The sequence below is a fragment of the Cydia amplana genome, chromosome 6, assembly GCF_948474715.1.
Source record: "Cydia amplana chromosome 6, ilCydAmpl1.1, whole genome shotgun sequence".
Taxonomy (NCBI): domain Eukaryota; kingdom Metazoa; phylum Arthropoda; class Insecta; order Lepidoptera; family Tortricidae; genus Cydia; species Cydia amplana.
The window spans coordinates 667,838-689,966 of NC_086074.1; the positions used below are offsets into that span (position 1 = coordinate 667,838).

The window sequence follows — 22,129 nt, forward strand, 5'->3', positions numbered from 1 at the left end:
CCGGGGCGGGTCGCCAGTTTTATTTAAATTAAAAACATATCACACTGCATAAAAATACACTTTAAACTTCACCGCAAACAAAGCGCAGTAGCCAAAGATAATAAAATGTAAATAGAAGGCTCAAACAATTGATAGAGCCTCTAAATAAGGGCCGCACGATTCTAAATATTCAGATGCATGAAGCAGATAGCCAATTTGTTATTCCGATGGATACTGGGTTCAACTGATTGGGGTAGGTCAGCCTTTTTATAAGGGGACTGGTTTTTTTTTGTATTTATACTAGCGGGTTAAATTATACATAAGCCTTCCTCCTGAATCACTCTATCTATAAAAAAACTGCATTGCACCGTGTCTTTGAACGGACCAATCACGGCACGGGATTCGCTCACCTCGTCCCCCCGCACCCCCGTATTTTTGGCAGCACCGGTTTCATGAAAGAATTGGCCTAAGCTCAGTCTAGAGGTTGGATTGTCAGCAGTGGCGCTGACCAGACGCCGACGCCCGAAAGATGCCAAATGTGGGGTGGCCCTTACAAATCGGTACATCATTTCTTTATTACATAATAATATATTTAGTACTTAAAAATCAAAAGGTAAACTGTGGTATACAGTGCCAAAATAATAGAAAACTACCAATTTATAATAATAATAATAATATTCTTTATTGTGCACCATACAATTAAAAATACACAGAAATTAAATACAGATTAAAAGCTAGGTAACAACAGGCGGTCTTATCGCTAAGAAGCGATCTCTTCCAGACAACCTTTCAGTAGCAGGAAACTAAGGACTAACAACATTGAACGGGTAGTGCCGATATACATTTAATAAAAAATAGAATTAAAATAAAACAAGACGAAAACCATTACATACTTTAATATAATACATAAATACAAATATAATAAATACATATATACATACATACATAAAATATTATACAGGCATAAATAAAGGCAAAATTAAGGCAGCGAAAGGTAATGTGATTTTAAAAGAAATTTGAAAATGGGAAGGGATTTAGCACGTCTAATGTCTAATGGCAAAGCATTCCACAACCGAACAGCACGAAAAGTAAAAGAGTTTATATAAAATTTTGATGAAGAAGATGGTGGAGCAAGGAGAAGTTTCTCCGCACACCGCACAGAAGAAAGATAGCTGAAACGCTGAATTATCAAAAGAGAAGAAGATTTCGAGCGTGTTGTATATTTCGCTGTAGCTATCTTCTTATAAAATGTATTAAATATCCATAACGTTAAGGTAATATCGATAACAGACATGTCGATATTTCATTTTGTCAATCACTTTATTTTGCCACGAAAACTTATATGTCAGGGCTCATTTAGACGGTGCGAGAACTCGCATACGAGTTTCATTACATTGCGTTATTTGATCGGAGGGCTGAATGGATGTCACTTAAATGGTCTGCAATGTAACTGAAATTGTATACGAGTTCACGCGCCGTCTAAAAGGACTTTAAAACTTTAAAACTTTTCTCGCACGTAAACAAAACACCACATTTGACAACACCGCTTCACTTCCCCCAAAATCAATCTGCAACCACGTCTGAAGCTCTGTCAATAGCAGTGGACTTGCCCCCTTAGGGTAGAGGGGGGCAAGACACGTAGGCCGGACCAGACCAGGGCAGAATACTAATTATCAATTAGGGAAGGCGGGGGTTTTTTAATGAATTTGATAGTTGCTAGTGCTGTAACCCTTTTGAGTTTTGCTCTTAGACAGGAGTCCCAAATTTGATGTTTTTATCCTTGTACATAATGTGAAAGTACAATCAGCTGCAGAGAAAAGTGACCCCCCCCCCCTTCCCCCGCAAACAAATTTCTAAGCAGAGGGGGTCACTTCTCTCTGCAGCTGACTGTACTTTCTCGAAGAAATCATCAAAGTTTGGCTTGATAAGATAATTTATATTATGAAACGTCTGCGAACTATGCTATATTAAATCCAGAGGCCGTGAGTTCAAGTCACACCCAAGACAGTAATTTTTCCACTTTTAAATTGATAAGATAATCATTCGAACATTAAAATTTGGTTCATATATATATGTAGTAGATTTTGGTCTCAAAATCTTTTGTAACAGCATATACCAAACGCACAACATAAAATAAACCGTTGAAGGTAGGACCTTGAAATTTTAAACATAATAAATGTTCTAAAAAGTAAGTTTTTAATTGCACTTTTTGTTGTTTTCCTATGACCAAATTGACCGACACGGATTCGAACCTTGATCAACCGCACAACTTCAAAAACATGCCGTACTTAATCACTTTGTAAATTGTCGTCAACGCGCTCGTGACACCTATAGAGTTGCAAGCGTAAGCGTCCATAGGCAGCGATATCCGCTTTCCCCTTATTTGCCATCTTAAAAAACATCCCTAAAAAGCTAGCCAACACAAGTCACAGACAAAACTTAAAAAACCTCATTTGCAGTCGACTCGAAATCAATTACGTACAATTCGTCGTTACTCGAAACGGCCGTCTCTTTCTCTCTCCAGCTAATTTATATTTCCGTCTTTTTCATCCGCTTTGTATTCTCTGACAGTGGCTGTGTTTGGATTTCTTTTGACGAACTTGATTTTGTCTTGTAGTGATTGTGGGGGGGAGGGGGAGGGGAGGGCGGGTAAAGGGGGGGTAGCTTAATTAAGTATACAAGGATTGTAAGGGTAAGTAGTTTTGTTAGGGGTGTTAGGTATTTAAGTAGTAAGTTAGGTATTTAGGAATGTTAAGATAGTAAGAATTAAAACAATACGAGTTTTTTAGATCTTAGGATTTTAGTTCTTTTTTTTGCGTGTTTCGTGAAATTATTAATGACGTAAATTGAAAATTAAAAAATATACCTATATGCGAAATCTCCATTAACCCTACAATGCATGACTTTTTTGTTTTGAGAAATAAAATTATATGTGATAAATATATGTGTTTACTTCTAGGGAAAAATAATAAAAAAAATATACAACGTATATTTTGGAAACTTAAAGGTTTTTTTCTGTGTTCCATATGTGGAACTCCATGCATTAAGGTTCAGAGTATATACATACAAAAATATATGGCACATTTTTGTTTTTACATGTTCCGTTTCTTTTTATAATGCTATCAACAGTTTTCGTGGTTGTGCATTGCTATGTAGTGACTTTTATGGATTTAGCGGCCTTGTATGATGTTTTCGATGAGATTTCTGTATGTTTACTTAGTCTTCTTGAGGCCAGCTTGAGGCTCTTGTGGTGATGTATCAGCATCACCAGAAATTACCAAAACTTCAGGTAATGTAGATGGATTTTACAGAATTAGTGTGTAGGACGTGCAGGTGATCATTGAACACATTGGTGACCTATTATTGAACTTGATGCCAACTCCAAAATTCTGACAGGTGATCCCGATGTATGGAATTGTAAATTAGTTAAAAATAAGTCATATGTAACTGGCGTCAGCTTAATTAACTCAGGACTTCACGATCGACTATTTTCTGAATCGCTAAATTCTTCACAGGCCCGATTTATTGTTGCCCACAATATTTTAAAGTCGAATTCACTATCGGCACCTGAAGATCCCATCATCCAGATCCCGATCATCTTTACTCCCAGAAGATTGATAAATAATGTTCATTATCCTCATTTCGTAGGGATTACTTTCGTATCATCTAAAAACTATACATAATTATTAATATAATCATCTGTTGACAGCTCTAAAAAAATGTTAAAGATTTTGAGCCTTATGCCTTGGACGGAAGGTCTCAAATGTATACATATTTTGACGTGAGTGTCGTAAACCATAAATGACTGTTCCTACAGATTACGCCAAACTAAACTTTATGCCAACGTCATACAGACTCTGACAAGTGCAAGCGTTCTTCACTTTTGTATAAGCAATATGAACCTCAATGTATGGTGTACCATATCGGGAACGTTTGAAAAATATTTCTCGACATTATCTAAACCTCTCAATACCGCAAAATTAAACTTACCTGTCAATAATGCACAGTTTAACAGTTACCATATATATTTTCTTCTTGCTATTTAACTTTAAAATGATTTTTTTATGACACTTTGATAGTTGTCAAAACAGATTTCACCACCGACTACCGAAATTTTATCGATCGGTCGATACCTTGGACATGTACTACTGCCTAGCGGCAACACGCCGAATTATTGTAGTAGCCTTGTATGTCAAGTAACCTTAGAAGTATGATAGATGTCGCTGCCTATCTGATTTTTGACACAGCTCGCACATATATCGGTTCTGCCATATGTGGAACTGTATGCATTGTAGGGTTAAAATACGCCCGAAAGTATTTATCAAGTATTTATGAATATGCGTGCAAATTTGGTCTTCTGTTTGATAAAATTAGGTACTACTTCAGTATTATATTTTAGGCAAATTGTACGCTTCTGCTAAATAAATAAATAAATAGTAGGTAAGTATAAAACACTCATAACTCGGAAACTCATACCATCGCATAATAAGTAAATACCCTTGTGTAAAAAATTAGTAGGTACCTAACTAGTGGCTCTGTGAGCTGTAGACCTCGCGAGCAGAGTTTAAAACTGAATAAATGTATGGCAAAAATATTTATTAAAATATAGGTATAGTACATGTAATATAAACAAAAAATTAAAAACTACATAAAGCTACAAACAAAAATTAAACGAATACGCTTAACCCGCGCTTGATAGATAAAAAATACGAAATTTTTCATTTTTTGAAAATAAAAAATAAAATAAAAAACAACTACCTATACGAAATTTAAGCATAAAAAAAATACAAAAAGTTATGTAGCAGTATACAATTACTGGGGATGGAACCAGGGACCTGCCGATGCAAACAAAAAAAGCGGCCAAGTGCGAGTCGGACTCGCCCATGAAGGGTTCCGTATTTAGGCGATTTATGACGTATAAAAAAAAACTACTTACTAGATCTCGTTCAAACCAATTTTCGGTGGAAGTTTACATGGTAATGTACATCATATATTTTTTTTAGTTTTATCATTCCCTTATTTTAGAAGTTACAGGGGGGGGGGGGACACATTTTACCACTTTGGAAGTGTCTCTCGCGCAAACTATTCAGTTTAGAAAAAAATGATATTAGAAACCTCAATATCATTTTTGAAGACCTATCCATAGATACCCCACACGTATGGGTTTGATGAAAAAAAATTTTTTGAGTTTCAGTTCGAAGTATGGGGAACCCCAAAAATTTATTGTTTTTTTTTTCTATTTTTGTGTGAAAATCTTAATGCGGTTCACAGAATACATCTACTTACCAAGTTTCAACAGTATAGTTCTTATAGTTTCGGAGAAAAGTGGCTGTGACATACGGACGGACAGACAGACGGACAGACAGACAGACATGACGAATCTATAAGGGTTCCGTTTTTTGCCATTTGGCTACGGAACCCTAAAAAGCGAACGTTTGCAAAATACGCCATTATAGTTCTTACTAAAGCTGATGAAATTTAGCTACTCATTCTCAAGTAAAAACTAAATATCTAAATACCGCCAAAATCAGCGATACAAAATTTCTGAATTTTTGGCCATTTAATCTATAAACATATCTCCAAACGAAAAAACTCTTATGATACCGACACGACTATTTGTTTAGGCGGGAGCTATTACGACTCCGGCATTTTGAAAAATTTCAAAAAACCGGATCGACAAAAAAATTTTATTTAGTCATAGAATTCGGTCACAAAATTTCACGAAAATCGGTTAAGAATTGCGACTTGTAGAGGAGAACATCCGGACATACAAAAGCAAATTGCCCGAGTCAAAACGTAGACCTTCGCTACGCTTCGGTCAATTATATAGCGTTTTAAAATGCAAAAGTAAATCTACACCTAACAGGCATTATATTTGCATTTTTAAACAATTTCATTATGCACAATAAGATCCAAGCAAATCAATAACACATTTAATTAATCCCTAAACAGTTCTAACTCGGCCCAATAACACGTACCATGTCGCATTACGCGCCGTGGCAAAAAAATCGCCATTTAAAAGACAGCCGTTTGCATAATTAATGTAAAGCAATATCTGACAATACTGTGTGTAGCCGGCCTTATAAGAATCTGAAAATATTTACTTTTACCACCAGTCAAACCATTTTTGACCTTATTACTTAGGAAATAAGGAGGAGCGGAGTGCAAATAAAAAGTTGTTTTTTTCACTCTTGATTCGTAATCGCGAAATAATTAAAGCTAATTGTTGTTCGTGTTTTTTTTTTCTTTTTTTAAGGGTGTAAATAAGGGCAATGGCGTTTTTAATGCCAGTTACGGAGGTGGCGTAAAGAAGGTTTGGGTGCTTAAGAAAAGGACTTGTTAGCTTTGCCCGACGGGTCCAAAGAGGGTATTGTTTTTAAAGTATAATAATGTTTTTGGATGAATATCTGATATTTTTCACGTGTAACTTAGTAGAGTAGTTAGACCAAGCTAAGCTGGCAGTGAATTTGACAGCCTAGACTGTGCAAGTGTTATTTAAACGTCATAATTTCATAAAGTTTGAAATCTCAAAATTCAAAAATCTCTTAAACTTACGAAACGTCTTAAACAAATCTCTTACATACAACAATATCGAAACATCCAAATGTTCCCGACCCCTGCATTTATAGCCAATGGTTATCTCAAACACATGAACATCATACACACCCTCCGCCGTCCAGGAGTCGCAAACCCTTACCTGCAAACAAAAAGACACGTATCAGGCCCGAGTAATTACGTCGAGAGATTTACAGTCCCAACGTTTGGCAATTATGAATTCCTATAAACAGGGATGGGGATTTTAGTGTTGGGTGTTGGGTTTATTAAGACTACTTTTTCTGATCAATAAAATGATGATTCGACTTATAATTTCTCATGTTTAAACTTTTTTTTCGGGATTTTGGCAATTTTTGGGAATATTTCAATATGATGACGTCATCGACATCAAGCCTTAGCGAAAACCAGAACTCGCTAGTGTTTGCTTCGAAAGTCATTAATACGAAATATTGGACAAAAGTCCTGAAAAACAAGAAATTTTGATTTATATGCCTACCTACAATATAATATCCATATCTTTACCTTCTCGTACCTATATGTTAGTAGTGTAGGTACGTAAAATAATGTTCACCGTTTTTTATTTATTAATACAAGCAAAAATAAAACAAGTAATTAAAAAATACATTTGCTTTTTGTGTAAATATAGGTAAATAAAGTTATAGGTAATGCCCAAATTTACCTATTAAGGTCAAGCGAGGTAAATGCAACTATGGGGTTATTGCGTCTCTCCGTTCTTTCTCGAATACGATTGGTCGAAACGCCCTCTACTATGCAACGTTTCATTTCCAAGTAGCTCAGGCTTTAGGCTTTACTAAACGATGGGAGTTTTTGTAATTCACGTTGTTGTAAAAAATAAGTTAAATAGACACAATTATCCCATAGTTGCATTTAACCCGGTCGACCTTACTCGTATAAATTTATATGTTCCAAAAGACAATAACACCTCTCTGGCAACCCTACATCCTTGGGGACTGCCCTAATCCGTTTACGATATAAAGAGTTATAAATCAACATTAATATGGCTACATGTGTTGATAATATCCGCACACACGCGCAAAGGGGAGGGGGGGCAAAGATGGCTAGCCAAGTGTGAGAATTTGGATGTTAGAAGATGAAATATGGTTTTGCTATTTTGGTTTTGATCTTAGACATGCCTAATGTAAGTTTTAATTAGGTATAATTATGTTTCCTAAATTATTTTTAATGTCATACTTTAACAGAAAGGTTTTTTTCTATGACTTTCATCATACAACGAAATGAACTAAAAGTACTAACATGTCTAAATGACGTAATAACATGTGTAACGTGTTTTTTTTATGTCGTCTACAGGAAAGACGCATGACCTCAGGTCATACCTACTAAAAAGTTTTTAATTATTAATGTAAGTATTATTTATTTGTTACAAAGCCTTTGCTTGACGCCAGACAAGGCAGATATTCATTTGAATGTCTGCGAAAAATAACATCTCTTATCATTACTACCGCAATCGGAGAAAAACCATCCGAACTCAAGACCCAAATCTTCACAACAAAACATTAACGCTAACGCAAATGTGTGCAAAATGGAATGGGGGGGGGGGGGGGCAAATGCAAAGGAATAGCCGAGGGGCGACCGGACACTTTGAACGAATTATGACGGTCATTATTAGTACGTGGACAGAATTAAATTGCCCCCCCTTCCCCTTTCCTCCCTGAGGGTGGTTACCTGAGTCGCAAGTCTGTGTTGTGAAGTGATTTGGTGATGCTCTTGATTTTAATTGATTTTAAAAAGAATGTTGCGTTCGAAAATTTAATGAACAGTGTTTAGGTATTGCTAGTACGAAGTGAAGTTTTTGAGAATAGTTTTTTGACAGTCTACTGGTTTCAGAGCCATGAATAAATTAATCTGAGTAAGATGTATTCGGGTAATTTCGAAAAATTCAAAATTGTTCAGAAATCTTCAAGAAAAGAGCGTACTCCCATCTTAAAGGTCAGCAACGCACTTACAACCCCTCTAGTGTTGTGGGTGTCCGTATAAGGCGATCCGTCTGCTCGTTTGCCTATTTGTTTGTTTATCATACAAATAAATTGTGATGTTGGTAGGTACTCTAATATCATGGAAATATCGGTGATTTTCGGAACTAGCCGTCATTTTTTAGTCTTGTAATTACCCGAACACACCTTATCTAAATCTATTGACATTTTTATAATAAATTTCACTATGAGTGAAGAAGCAATATTCTGTTGTTAAAACTCGTATTCTTGTTTTAAAACGAAACACTGTTGATTGTAAGTAGCTTTTAATTTTTTTTAGATGTACTTTTTTTAATATCACAAACTAGTGACCCGCCCCGGCTTCGCACGGGTTAACAAATTATACATAAACCTTCCTCTTGAACCACTCTATCTATTAAAAAAAACAGCATCAAAATCCGTTGCGTAGTTTTAAAGATCTAAGCATACATACAGACAGACAGACAGACAGACGGCGGGAAGCGACTTTGTTTTATACTATGTAGTGGATACATAAAATGAGATTTGAGTTTAGTAAAAAAGCGGCCAAGTGCGGGTCGGACTCGCCCATGAAGGGTTCCGTATTTAGGGGATTTATGACGTATTAAAAAAAAACTACTTACTAGATCTCGTTCAAACCAATTTTCGGTGGAAGTTTGCATGGTAATGTACATCATATATTTTTTTTAGTTTTATCATTCTCTTATTTTAGAAGTTACAGGGGGGGGGGACACACATTTTATCACTTTGGAAGTTCAGTTTAGAAAAAAATATATTAGAAATCTCAATATCATTTTTGAAGACCTATCCATAGATACCCTACACGTATGTATGGGTTTGATGAAAAAAAAATTTTTGAGTTTCAGTTCTAAGTATGGGGAACCCCCAAAATTTATTGTTTTTTTTTTCTATTTATGTGTGAAAGTCTTAATGCTGTTCACAGAATACATCTACTTACCAAGTTTCAACAGTATAGTTCTTATAGTTTCGGAAAAAAGTGGCTGTGACATACGGACGGACAGACGGAGAGACAGACAGACAGACATGATGAATCCATAAGGGTTCCGTTTTTTGCCATTTGGCAACGGAACCCTAAAAATGGTAAACTTCTAATTACCTATGTGTCTCTTAAACCCAAAACATTACCGAAGCCTATACTATAATAGTAGTTTATGCAACAGTGATATAATAAGGGTTCTTAAAATTCAAGGGTCGAAGTTACAAAACGAGACGTAGTCGAGTTTTGTAAAAAAAGACCCGAGAATTTTAAGAACCAATTATGAGCTGTTGCATACATTACTTTTTCTATGACAGCTGCAGCAAAAAAAAAGAGTTATTATTAAAAAAAAAGAGTTATTATTTAAAAAAAATTGAGTTATTATTTAAAAAAAAAAGAGTTATTATTGTAAATGAAAACATACCTCTTTCAATCAAGATGATCGGAACTTGTATCTTTAAAAAAAATAAAGCAGTTGTATTATACTCATAAGATGACTGCTAGCAGTCATCTTATGAGCCTATAGACAAATCATTCAAATGACATTGCTTTAGATATCACTGTCAGTCATTTAATTGACACATTTAAGTGCTGGAGTAGAAAAAGTTATATTGTATGTAAGCTATCAGTAACTTCGTTAAATTATCATAGCTGCCCTAGTAGCACGGTCGCACTTTTATCGTTCGTCACCATGCCTGTCACGTTCTAACAAGTATGTAAGTGCGAAAGTGACGGGCATAGTGATAGTCGATAAAAATGGAACCGTGCTGAGCCCACAGCATAGTTAAGGTAAAGGCATTTTCAGCTAAACTGATTAATTAGGACTAATAACGTTTACATGCACCAAAATGTCCATAGTTGACCAGCCTCCTTCTAATTGCTTGTATAGTACCCCACGTCATGAAAATTAAACAAGATTACCGATCGCTAGACGCATCATGCGGCCAAGACTAGTAGGAATAACTTATAGAATAGAATAGAACAGAATAGATTATAATAGTAACCTATATACTTTTTGTAATACGTTTAGTATGAAATGTAGTTTTAGTTTGCCACGAATAAACGAATTTATTCTTATTCTTATTCTTAATGGAAAAGAAAAACGAAAAATTGCAAAAACTATCTTGCACTATATAAGCTTATAGGAAGAATATTTTGCCTTTAGTGTCTATTGATCAATTTTTCAAAATGTATGTATGGCCAGTAGTCATGTAGCTTTAAGTACATAGTAGTATATTAAATTAAATGAAACTAGGCATGAATATTTGCGTCATAATATGTACATATATGCAAAAAAATCTTATACCTAAGTACAAAGAAGATAGCTAACGAGCAAAATTTTTGTAAAATGAGTCTTCTACTCGCCCAATTTTCTTTGTACATATTACGATTCCTAGCAACGAAAAGTAGTAGGTATTTATCAGACATATTTAGATTAGATGTTACTTGAATGTATGTCTTTCATCCCTCCACAACACATTCTAAAATTTCTTAAGTCGAACGTTTCTGCATTGCTTAATATCTGGTATTTATAAACATAGTTAGGATGATAATGTGGTAGGGGGGGTAACCCCGTCTTATCTGCGTATTAAACCATAAAACATTATAATTTACACCCCCATTGCCGTGACACGGAGGTGCTCAAACATTGCTCAAAGAGTACAATGTTTGAATAACTACAAAACGTGACAAAGTGTTTTTACAGAAGGTTTTTACATAGAATATGGTGTAGTCCGTAAAATAAGATTCATCTTTGATCATCATATGTCAGAAATTGAAGTAAACAGCCATTTTGCTTTTCAAAAATTGTATAAAAAAATACAAAAAAAAACGTATAGAAAAAGTAAAAACTACCAGTACATCCACTCCATTTAAAATTAAGTACTATGTTTTCGTTAAGACCTGTAAAAAATGTAAACATCCAGGTACTTAATTGAAATACAAACTTAATATGTTTTAACAAAATAACATTAATCTATGACGCCACAAAAACTGTAAGACATCAAATATAACTCTTTTCATTTTGCACTTTATTATTTAAATACAACCTTAAAATATCCCAAAACAGACACTTAAACCATAATTAAATCTAAACCCTAAAATCCCCCATAAACTACAAAATTCACAAACCCTGTTTTGCATAGCAAACTTTGGGAGCCTGAGTCAGGTGCTTAAAAATAACGGCATCTGCTAACACCCTTTGTTTCACTGCTATTTAGACAGAACCCTTCTTTTGGTAAAGTGGGTAAATGTTAGCTTTACCACTGTTGAACAGTTAAATTTAGGTTTTTTAAGGCCTATATTAATTTTGTTTTTAGTACTTGTTGTTATAACGGCAACAGAAATACATCATCTGTGAAAATTTCAACTGTCTAGTTCATGAGATACCTGGTGACAGTCAGACGGACAGTGGAGGCTTAGTAATAGGGTCCTGTTTTTACCCATTGGGTACAGTCAGCAGCAGAAGTTGCTAAGCGGGCGAGGTGTTCAAAATAACCTTGACACGCTCTTATTCTCTTAACAATAAAGTCGCGTCAAGATCATTTTGATCACCTAGCCCGCTTAGCAACTTCTGCTGCGGACTGTACACTAGTGATGTCACGATTCGAATGTAACCTTTAACTGTAATACTCATTTACCCGCCTTCGCAAACAGGAGGTTATGATCCGTAACTCCCCTACATGTAATTGTATTTGCGGCCATTATCATAATTTGCAGCAAACGAGGGAATTATTTTTTATTGTTTCCATCTCTGTGAGAGTTATCTCGAACTTTGGAGTTAGACGTTGAGGCTTCATTGCTTTAAAGATAAGCTTTGTCTGAGGAATATTATTTGTTAAAAAAGACGGTGTAGTAGATATTTTGACATTAAAAAAAAATTCTCATTTATCAAAAGAAAGGGTTATAATTGAACATTAATTTAAATTGTAACAGTTCGTTCATTAATTCGTTCAGTTCATTAGCGGATTGAATGAACTGGGAATTCAAAAAATAACACGAATGCTTTGAAAACCACCGTCCAGCTCAAAAACACAATTTTAAATTAGTACAAACATTTAAAATCTTAAACCAACACTACCAGTTTTTTTATCCTAGTAATAAAACAATCGATCAAAACGTTAACAGTGTAAGTAGGTAATTTCTTTAAAGAAATATTTTTAACTGCCACAATACCATAGATAACAGTTCATTCAATCAACTATATAAACCAAAAAAAAAATACAAAAAACCGTTCCGTTCCGCCGAAAACAATTCCATTTTTAAAAATGTACAAGCCTCACAGGCTGCATAATGAAATCGTAAATCGGGCGCCATAGTGAAATATAAATCGGTTGGCGGTTTGGCGGGCCGCGTTGGCCGGCATTTTTGCGGGATGCTTCCATCACTCGTTTTATGTCTTCAGTTAAGTTGTTGGATAGGTGGCGCTACCCTTTTTTAGAACAACAGTAGCGGCCAACCTGATTGTTAACCGTCACCTTGTCAATGCATGCAATTCTAGCAACGTAATTTGCTTTGGCGACCTTGAAAATCCTATAGATTCAAATATAAATACAAATTCAACATTATTTATTTCAAAAAATACACATAAAATATGATGCAAGGGATGGAGCTACTCTGTAAGCAAAACTATGCCCGTGTTGGGTAACACCGCTCTTCCCTATTTAACATAATGTACGTAGGTATACTTATTGTGATGACATTACAAAAATTGTCTCTTGAAACTATAACTTTATGGAAGACTGCTATATCGGTTCTTTGCCTTTTATGCTAGAATAGTGAACTGAGATTAAAAGGTAGGTTCACAAAGTTTTTTTTTTCTCCTGTGCATGTAGTTCGTTTTAGTAGACATTTTATACATATATACTTATTATCTGTAGATACTTACTTGCTTTAGTAAAATAAACGTCCTAAATTAAATAGGATTTGTAGACAATAACTTGCAAATTTAAGGCTCCTCTACTTTATCCTTCTTTGCGATATATCATCTTTTTGCCCGCAACCCAGTGAATATACATATATATATATACAATATAATGTTCCTCTGTCGGTCTGTCCGGTTGTCGGGGCGCGTCAATCACGCCGAGGGCTTGTTTACATTTTACTATAGCCGACTGTACCAGGGGTGTACTTGATGTAAATCTTTTTATTTTGAGTGGCTTAGTTTTTAGGTCAGATTAAAAATAAAGTAACGGTTGTTTTGCAAGTGGTGTTTACGTTTTATTGATAAAAGGTTATTTTTGGTAAGATAAGATAAGGTTAGACTTAGTTATAGTCAAGGCTCGACATTTTACATAAAAATGACGTCGTTATGCATAAAATAAGTTTTACAAAACTCGTTACCGTAAGGAACAATTATTTAATATATTATAACACATCATATGTAGGTATTTGTCATGCTTCGTGGCTTTAAGTTCGCCTTTTGTACATAAAGTTTCCTTTTATGCAAAAAATTTTAATGAGTGATTGGTAAATAAATTTTGAATAGTAAAAATCACTTTATATAAATGCTATCAAGTTTTCCCTAAAGCAGAAACCATGTATGCAGATTTTGTTGCATTAAAATATATCACTGACACTATTGCCTCAATATATTCTCACTAATCTCAACCCGACACTTTTATCGCCCGAATAAAAAACCCCAATTAAAACAAAAAACAAAAAACTATCATCAACGCAAAAAACGCGTAAATCGAAATTAAAAACACGACAAAACCCGAGTGGATCCACAAACTGCAGCCGCTAACACACTTTCACGTGTCAATGCTACGTAAAAGCCCGAAAAACGAAAAAAACCGTTGAAAAAACGGCTCCAAAACACGGTACATGCATCTTTTTCGCGACTGACAAATGGGTATAAAGCGTGGGACGAAAAATCATTCACAAATTCTGATGCCACTCCACTCCGCTTAGCACTGGCCACTTTATCCGGCATCAATAAAAAAAGAAAAAAATGGTGACGTCACAGGTTCGTGCGCGCGGTAAATCAAGGGTAGCTAGCGTGGAGTAGGCTCCGGTTGTGGCTTTTTGATTTACACGGCCGTGTTGTGCTGATGTTGGGAAGTAGTGAATGATTGAATGAATGGGTAGTGCTGCCTGAGAATTGGGATTACAATTTTTTGCCAATTATTTTTTAAATGCGTAATTTCTTACATAATTTTCTCAAGGCCTTTTGCCTTGATACATAAAATTCGTTGCTATCAGTGTCTTGCTCTAAAACCGCATAAATATTTTATTTTCTCCGTCAGTCTCTTCGTGTGTGGTCAAATATAGCATTATAATCAGATTATGTTTTGATGTCTTTGAGCAAATTATGCAAATTTATTATTTGTTATAAGGACAAAAAAAATATTCCGTGATTTTTATCGCATATCGCAATAAACTGTATCTTAAAGATTCTGAAGTAGGTAAAACCTCCGATATAATAGATCACTTAACTTTTACTACTAAGTCGAACTGCTTAAGTAAAACTTTATTTAACATAAAATATAATAACAATTAGTATTAAACATATCCCAAATGTTATCAATTAAAAACCGAACGCATAAATAATGAACATATGTCCTATTACGACTTTGACATTTGCGTTACTCCTTTAATTACAAAATTAATCCATATTTACAACGACACATGTCTGTACTTCATTTCCTGGGCTGGCATTTTAAGCCATAAATTATAGTAATATGGGTCTGAACATAAATTTCAACATGGCCCCAGAATGATGACGTTTCGGCAATTGTTAACGTAAATATTACAAATGGGACTGTTTTTGTAGTTATTACAGTTAATTATTGGACATTAAAAAATATGGGTGAGTTCAAGTGCCTAATTACACATGAAATTGTGAAACGTATCTTGTGAATAAAAAACCTCAAAATAGTACTTTTTCGATATTAAGAAATGTTCTTAAATATCAAAATAAAAAGTAATAAGCAGTAGTAAGGTCATAAAACGATGCCGGTATTAATTTAATAAAAAAATTATCAATTATTAAATATGGCTCTGGTAGCTTTGTGATTTCAAAGACAATTGTCAACTTTTTAATAAAATAAAATAAAAATACATTCAAGCAACCCAAGCTTTATCTTATTAAAAGAAACGGTCATTTTAAATTTCGAGCTCCAATTCAATTTCCGAAATAAAAACTAAAACCATCCAAGTAATTAATTCACCGTCCAAAAAGCAAAGATAAGACCGACTCCGCTCTTATCTGGCCGAATGACTTTGACGGACGCAGCGCATCACTGATCAACAGGCCATGCATTCCTGTCGCTACACAAGCTAAGCTCTCTTAGTTTTTTGTCTAACCAGTTTAACGTCCGACCCATAGCACTCATACAAAGACTAAGAGAGCACTTATACTGGTTAGCCAGAACTGAATAATCACTCAGGGTCGGTAAGCAGTCAGGATGGCCGCGTTGGTGTCCCGCGACCGCCCCGACCGCCGTTCACTCACTCACTCATTCATTCGCTCAGCGCCGGTTCGAGTGATCTGATCACCTTTCGCCGGCGTTTCTTTTTTTTACGAATCTGAAAAAGGAACAGATTAATTTACGAAGTATTGTTTTTTAAACTGAAGTTGGTAGTTTTTGTTTTTTCATTGAATTAAATTGGGGATGGTGAAGCTTCATTTTTAAATTTAACTACTTGGTTCATTTTTTAGTACACGTATTATGCAAACACTACTTAATTCATAACATTAGCGTTATATTATATTTCTGTAGGTATACAATATACAAGAAAAAAACTATCATAAGTAAGATATCTTTGTAAGATAAGTACCTAGTATAATCTTTGTACTTTGTAGGTAGGGACACCCACAGACCCACACATACTTACACGAAAACCTTTCTCCATATAGTCCATAAATATATTCACCATCAATCTCACATACAAAAGCTTATCGCATCTAAACTTTGTAAGATGTGACTTTTACCCTTACAAGGAAAAAGCTTAAAATACACACTCCTACCTAATCCGTTCTAATAATATCACCATCTTACACATCTTTATCCAAATAAATTTAAATCAGAATCAGTACTTCCCTAGTCAACAAAAATTAAAAAAAGTCATTAGCAATGACAGGTGCGCCTGTCATCGCGCGCTTGTCAGTTGCTCTGCAGTTGAGAGCTGTCAACGCGCGCCCTACTGCCCGCCAAAGAGTGCAGAATAGAATTCTAAGAAAGACTGTAATAGTTGGTAATACTAATGAGTATTGAATGGTAAACTGTCTATAATAAAATTAGTGTAAGTATTTCGGTTTATGTTTCCTGAAATGTAAAATTTTGAGTTAAATAGAGGGTGCCCAACGGCAGATTTCTGATTTCAAATTCGAATAATTTTCGGAAGCGACGTGCGAGGGAGACGCGGAGTGTGGGTTAGTTTCGTGAGTGCTGTGGATTGATTTGTGACATTGAATTGCTGGCCAGCAAAGCAGCGTGCATATGCTATTGATATACTGTATCGTACTTAACGCTTTTTAGTGAGGAAATGTGATTTACAAAATATAAAAACCGCATTTATCTTCTTTTCTTAAAAATATATAGTTGCCGTTTATATGTTTCAGTGTTTTTAAACATGTAGCTTTAATAAAAGATTTCTCATAAAACCTTCTTTAAATAATAAGGGGTCTCGAGACAATTCAGTGAAAGGGATGTAATCCAAATTAAGATCACACAAGTAACAAAAGAAAATCACCCAAAAATCGAAAATCGGTATTTAACACAACCCTTCTGCGAAATTACCAAAAAAAACCAGTTATCTATCGCGTTCCAAACTCAAGCCGAATAAAACGCAATCCAACAGATCGTAACATATAAAGCGTCCAGATTACGCCGAATAATCGCGAGCGGCGATCATAAAAAACCCAACTTCAACTTTTCTGGAAACCGGTCACGTCTGCCCGAACTGATTGACGCGAGACGTCCGCGCCTGCCCCCTGCCCCCTGCCCCCCGCACAGGGGGGCACCCGCCGCCGCCCGGTGGGGTAACCTGTGATCTGAGTAAGAAACATGTGAAAAATGTCATTAATGCACTCCTGGGGAGAATCGACGGGTTTATCGAGAGGTCAATGCTCGTGTTTTGACGCGTTTTGTTTGCAATGAAATGAGAATATATCCTTTTTAGTCGTGTTTGCTGTTATTATTATATCCAGGAAATGTATTAAACTTATGTAGAATGTTGGACAAAAAAGTACGATAAATAACTTAACCCCTCCTAATCAAATAACGCGAAATTATTTCCCACTTCGTTCTAATTTATGAAATATTTTTATCTTTTTAATGGCAGCACTCAGCGATACCAACCATACAGATTTAAAATCTTAGTAACATTTTGAATTTGAAAAATGGCAACACTTTTCTAATGGCCGCCATTTGTGACCATATGTCAAAGTCAATGTCAGTTGTCGTGATTTTTTTGCAATAGGTAACATCAATATTTTTGGTGTTTTGAGCTTAAGTGCGTAAAAAAATCTGGTAAGTGCATACACTGAATACTATCATAAACTAAACTTATTTTTCCTATGTTTTGCTTGAAAATAAATGTTATAACGATATGAATTAGCCAAGATTTTAAGGTTTTAGTAAGTGGGAAATTATTTCCCATTGTTTGTTCCTGAACTTACGATTTACAAAAAAATTGGTAGGTTTTATCAAGTGGTAATTTATTTCCCAGTGTTTGTTCTACACATAAATTTTAATTTGTTTCCATATATAACAATATATGCCCGTTTGTCTGTTACACAAAACACAATCTTTTTCTTTTATTTATTTCTTTGTTTTTTGAAGATAACGTTAAAAAATCATACTTGAATTCCAAGCAAAGCCGGGGGGAGCTACTAACTAGTAAAAAGTTCGTAACCGTATGGGACAATGGGAAACTATTTCCCATTTATTCAAAATTTTGCTATTCCATAACGGATAACGGGAAATTATTTCCCACCGCAAAACCCCCCTTCCCCCACTTAATTTGTTTAATATATTTTTGCGTAATCTACGCACCAAAATTACCTAAAAAGCATTCTTAGTTTTCAAAAATCTCATAAAAAGTGTTCCGTTTGATTAAGGGTTAAGGTTTAAGTAAGAACCAAAGACAAGTGTTGTTATTATGTTTATTTATAATTTTACTATGAATTAAATACCTATCTAAAGCAGAAAGTTGCATTTGAAAGCATTATTTGTCAATCACCCATCATAACTAACACATCTAGGTGGCTGCATTTCTTTACAGAGAATAGCAGATAAAAAAAAACACATTAAAACAGAACTAATTTCTTCCCAAAACCACAGACAAAGTAGATTACATACATTCATAACCTGCCAAGACACAGATTACAGAATTAAAAGTAACGAACCAAATAAAAGTGCAACTGGCAGCAAGTTTGTTAATTCAGCGGCCCGACATGCACAACTTCGAATTGCATGCAGTTTAGAATAAAGCTACTTTTTACATTGGATTTCGCTTCAATTTTTGAATTAAGAATTTTGTTTCATGTTGCACTGTTGTAAACCTAACTTAAGTTACAATTTTGTGACGAAACTTATGCGTTCGTCAGATATATTATAATATAATTATTTTACAATTTTTATTACGAATGTATATGTAATTACATTAGATAATAGTTTTGATTCTTTATTTAAAATTTGTTTACAAATATCATTAGTTTTCAAAATAAGAATGCTTTAGTGATGCGCCGCATCGATTTTTAGATTTTATTACCGATTCGAATCGTTATTTTTATAATCGAAATGTAATTATTTCGCTGCTATATGTGCTCAGCTAGGTCGTAAACCTTGATCGTCTATTAGCTGATCGTAAAATCGCTCGTAAAACATGTTCTTAATAAATATAGAGCTTGTCATTATAAAGTTAAACCTACGCGTGCTTTTTAAACCAGCGGTGAGATTAAAAAGCTTAAATAACCAGAGAGCTACTTATAACACGAATAAAACAATCATAAAAATATATTTTGATGAAGCTCTTAGCGTTAAATACTTTCCATAAGTTAAACTGTAGCTTCATTCGATCTACTATCTTCCTCTCAACAATTTTGTTTCTCAAAATTATAAAATAAAATTACACAGTTTTCCATGAAATATTATAATATAACATTTTATAAACATACATACGGTAATGCAGCTAAAAGGAAAAAAATCGATAGAAACTTTTATGGGCAACAGAAGTTAGGAAACTCGCTTGCTTATCGTCCAGCGTAAATCAATCAGGGTGACGCTAGAGTTACCGCCTGACGTCCACTTGGAAGTTCGTTATTCAGGACACAAACCGAAAATAATAGCCGAGACTTGCGCCGAATACGTAACTGAAACGGACGACAATTATGATGGCCATCAGAAGTTCCCTGATTCCGTCAAACAAAGAACAATAGACATTAATAAGAAGCGAAAATGGCCGAGCGTCCAGGGATGCGCTTATTAAAACATTTCGAGCAATATCCCGGCGATGGCCGGCGACGTGCGCAATATGTGGCGCAAACTCGCTCCGCATGTGCCGACCTGCGGGAATCGCACGAGAAAACTTCATTAACTCCTCACCCCCCCTTTTAGCCCCCTCCCACGGTGACGGACGCGACGGACGGAGGACGTCCGACGGACGCTTATTACGTCTTGGACGTGCCGCGGAATCGAAGAAATGTGACGTAAATACGTGAAACGCTTGGAAAGAATCGTTCTACTGATTGCCCCGGCTTTGTGTTCGTTTGACCGTTAATTTGATCTGTATCTCATTGTTCGGCTTATTATCGAAGTCTTTTATTAGATGACGGCGGATTTGGTGCGATAGCTGTTTTTTGTGGCGGTTCACTTTAACTCTAATTGTGGTTATAATCTATGATCGCGAGGTTTTCGAGAAATTTTGTGACCCGATTATTAATTTTTGTCACGGTACTCTTCCACCAAGTTAACGGGATTTTTAAAACCAATGATAGAAAAAAGAAACGTCAGAGATAGTTAACAATAAATATTACTAGGTACTTACTCATAAATGGTAGTATAAATATAATGGATTCACAATCGCTACACCAAGCTCATTAATTAAATAACCGGTGTTGAATATTTTTGTCACATCACTAATTCAAATTCAAATTAAGAACATGATTGCGTTCTATTTTCGAAAACTGCCTTATTCCAATTGTCAATCGTCCTTTTATAATCCTGAGGCGTTATTCGTTCTTGTTTGTTTTTTTTAAGTCAATTTCTCTTGTCTGTTGCGGAGACAGTTTTTCCGATCATACCGCACGTAGCCCTAGTGAGATTAATGTCTTATTTTTAGGACTTGTTGCTTCAATATTACTTTACGAATATTTTTATTATGTATTTTCAAATCCTGGCATGACTATGATTTAATAATTATACTGATAAAGTAAGGATCTTGGTATTATCGTAATGTTTTGGTTGTACGACAAAGAGAAAAATGGCAAGCAAATACAACTAGGAACTTGTCTCAAAAGATTACTTCCTAAGTTTATTTTAGGAAGACATTTTTCTTTACATCAAATTGGTAGCTAGAAATCCTTATTGACTGTGACTACGCTAACTTTGCACCTGCCTACTTGAATGTGACAATGCATACCTATCCCATAGGAGCGCCATACTTGACGTATCATTTAACGTGAAAATTTAACGTTGTGCGAATCTACAGTCATACAATTAAAAACTTACCACCTGTAATCAGTGTAACACCAAACTCACCTGAAAACAAAGAGAAAACAGTTACAAAAACGTTCGAGCGCAAACTGTCGAAAATTACATTTTCACTCGCACCGTCTAGCGCTCTCAGCATTGAGTGACTTTGAGCGTTGAGTGCTGGATACATTCCTATTGCAATGCGAGTCGCATGACTGGCTATCAATACTCTCTGACGAAAACGATATTTAATCTGACGAAAATTACATTTTTACATCGTCTAGCGCTCTCAGAATTGAGTGACTTTGAGCGTTGAGTGCTGGATACATTCCTATTGGTATGTGACTGACTATTTATACTATCTCTCTGACGAAATACATATTTAATCTGATGAAAATTGCATTTTTCCATGAAGAAGACTTGAAGCGTTGAGTGCCAGACATGTTCCCATAGGAATATATTGCTCAGAGCAAGTCACAACTGGCTTACAATACTCTTTGTAACGAAATTGATCTGATCTGACAAAAAATACATTTTCAGTTCATCTAGTGTAGTTAGCAACACTGGGATTCCAATACTGGAATTCTAATCCGACGAAAATTACATTTAAAGTTCATCTAGTGTAGTTAGCAACACTGGGATTCCAATACTGGGATTCTAATCTGACGAAAATTATATTTTCACTCGCACCGGCTAGCGCTCTTACCATTGCGTCACTTTGATCGTTGGATGCTAGACGTATTCTCATTGTTATGTATAGAGCGAGTCGTACGAAGAGCTTCCAATAAGTGATCCCGGGAATCACTTATTAATGAAAATATCGATGAATGCCAGTCTCATTAGAAAGCACGTGCTGCCCTAGTAGCACAGTCGCATTTTTATCGTTTATCACCATGCCTGTCACGTTCTAACAAGTATGTAAGTGCGAAAGTGACGGGCATAGTGATAGTCGATAAAAATGGAACCGT

General features: G+C 35.2%; 1 protein-coding gene across 1 annotated transcript in view; it reads right to left on the minus strand.

Moving 5' to 3' along the window:
- Positions 1-21,356, minus strand: part of LOC134648608 (protein tiptop-like) — an 89,708-nt gene extending 68,352 nt beyond the window's left edge. The window contains exon 1 of the mRNA XM_063503091.1: positions 21,198-21,356. Within this exon, the coding sequence (XP_063359161.1) occupies positions 21,198-21,351 (154 nt within the window). The 5' untranslated portion in view covers positions 21,352-21,356. The remainder of the gene's footprint in view (positions 1-21,197) is intronic.
- Positions 21,357-22,129: the final 773 nt, after the last annotated feature.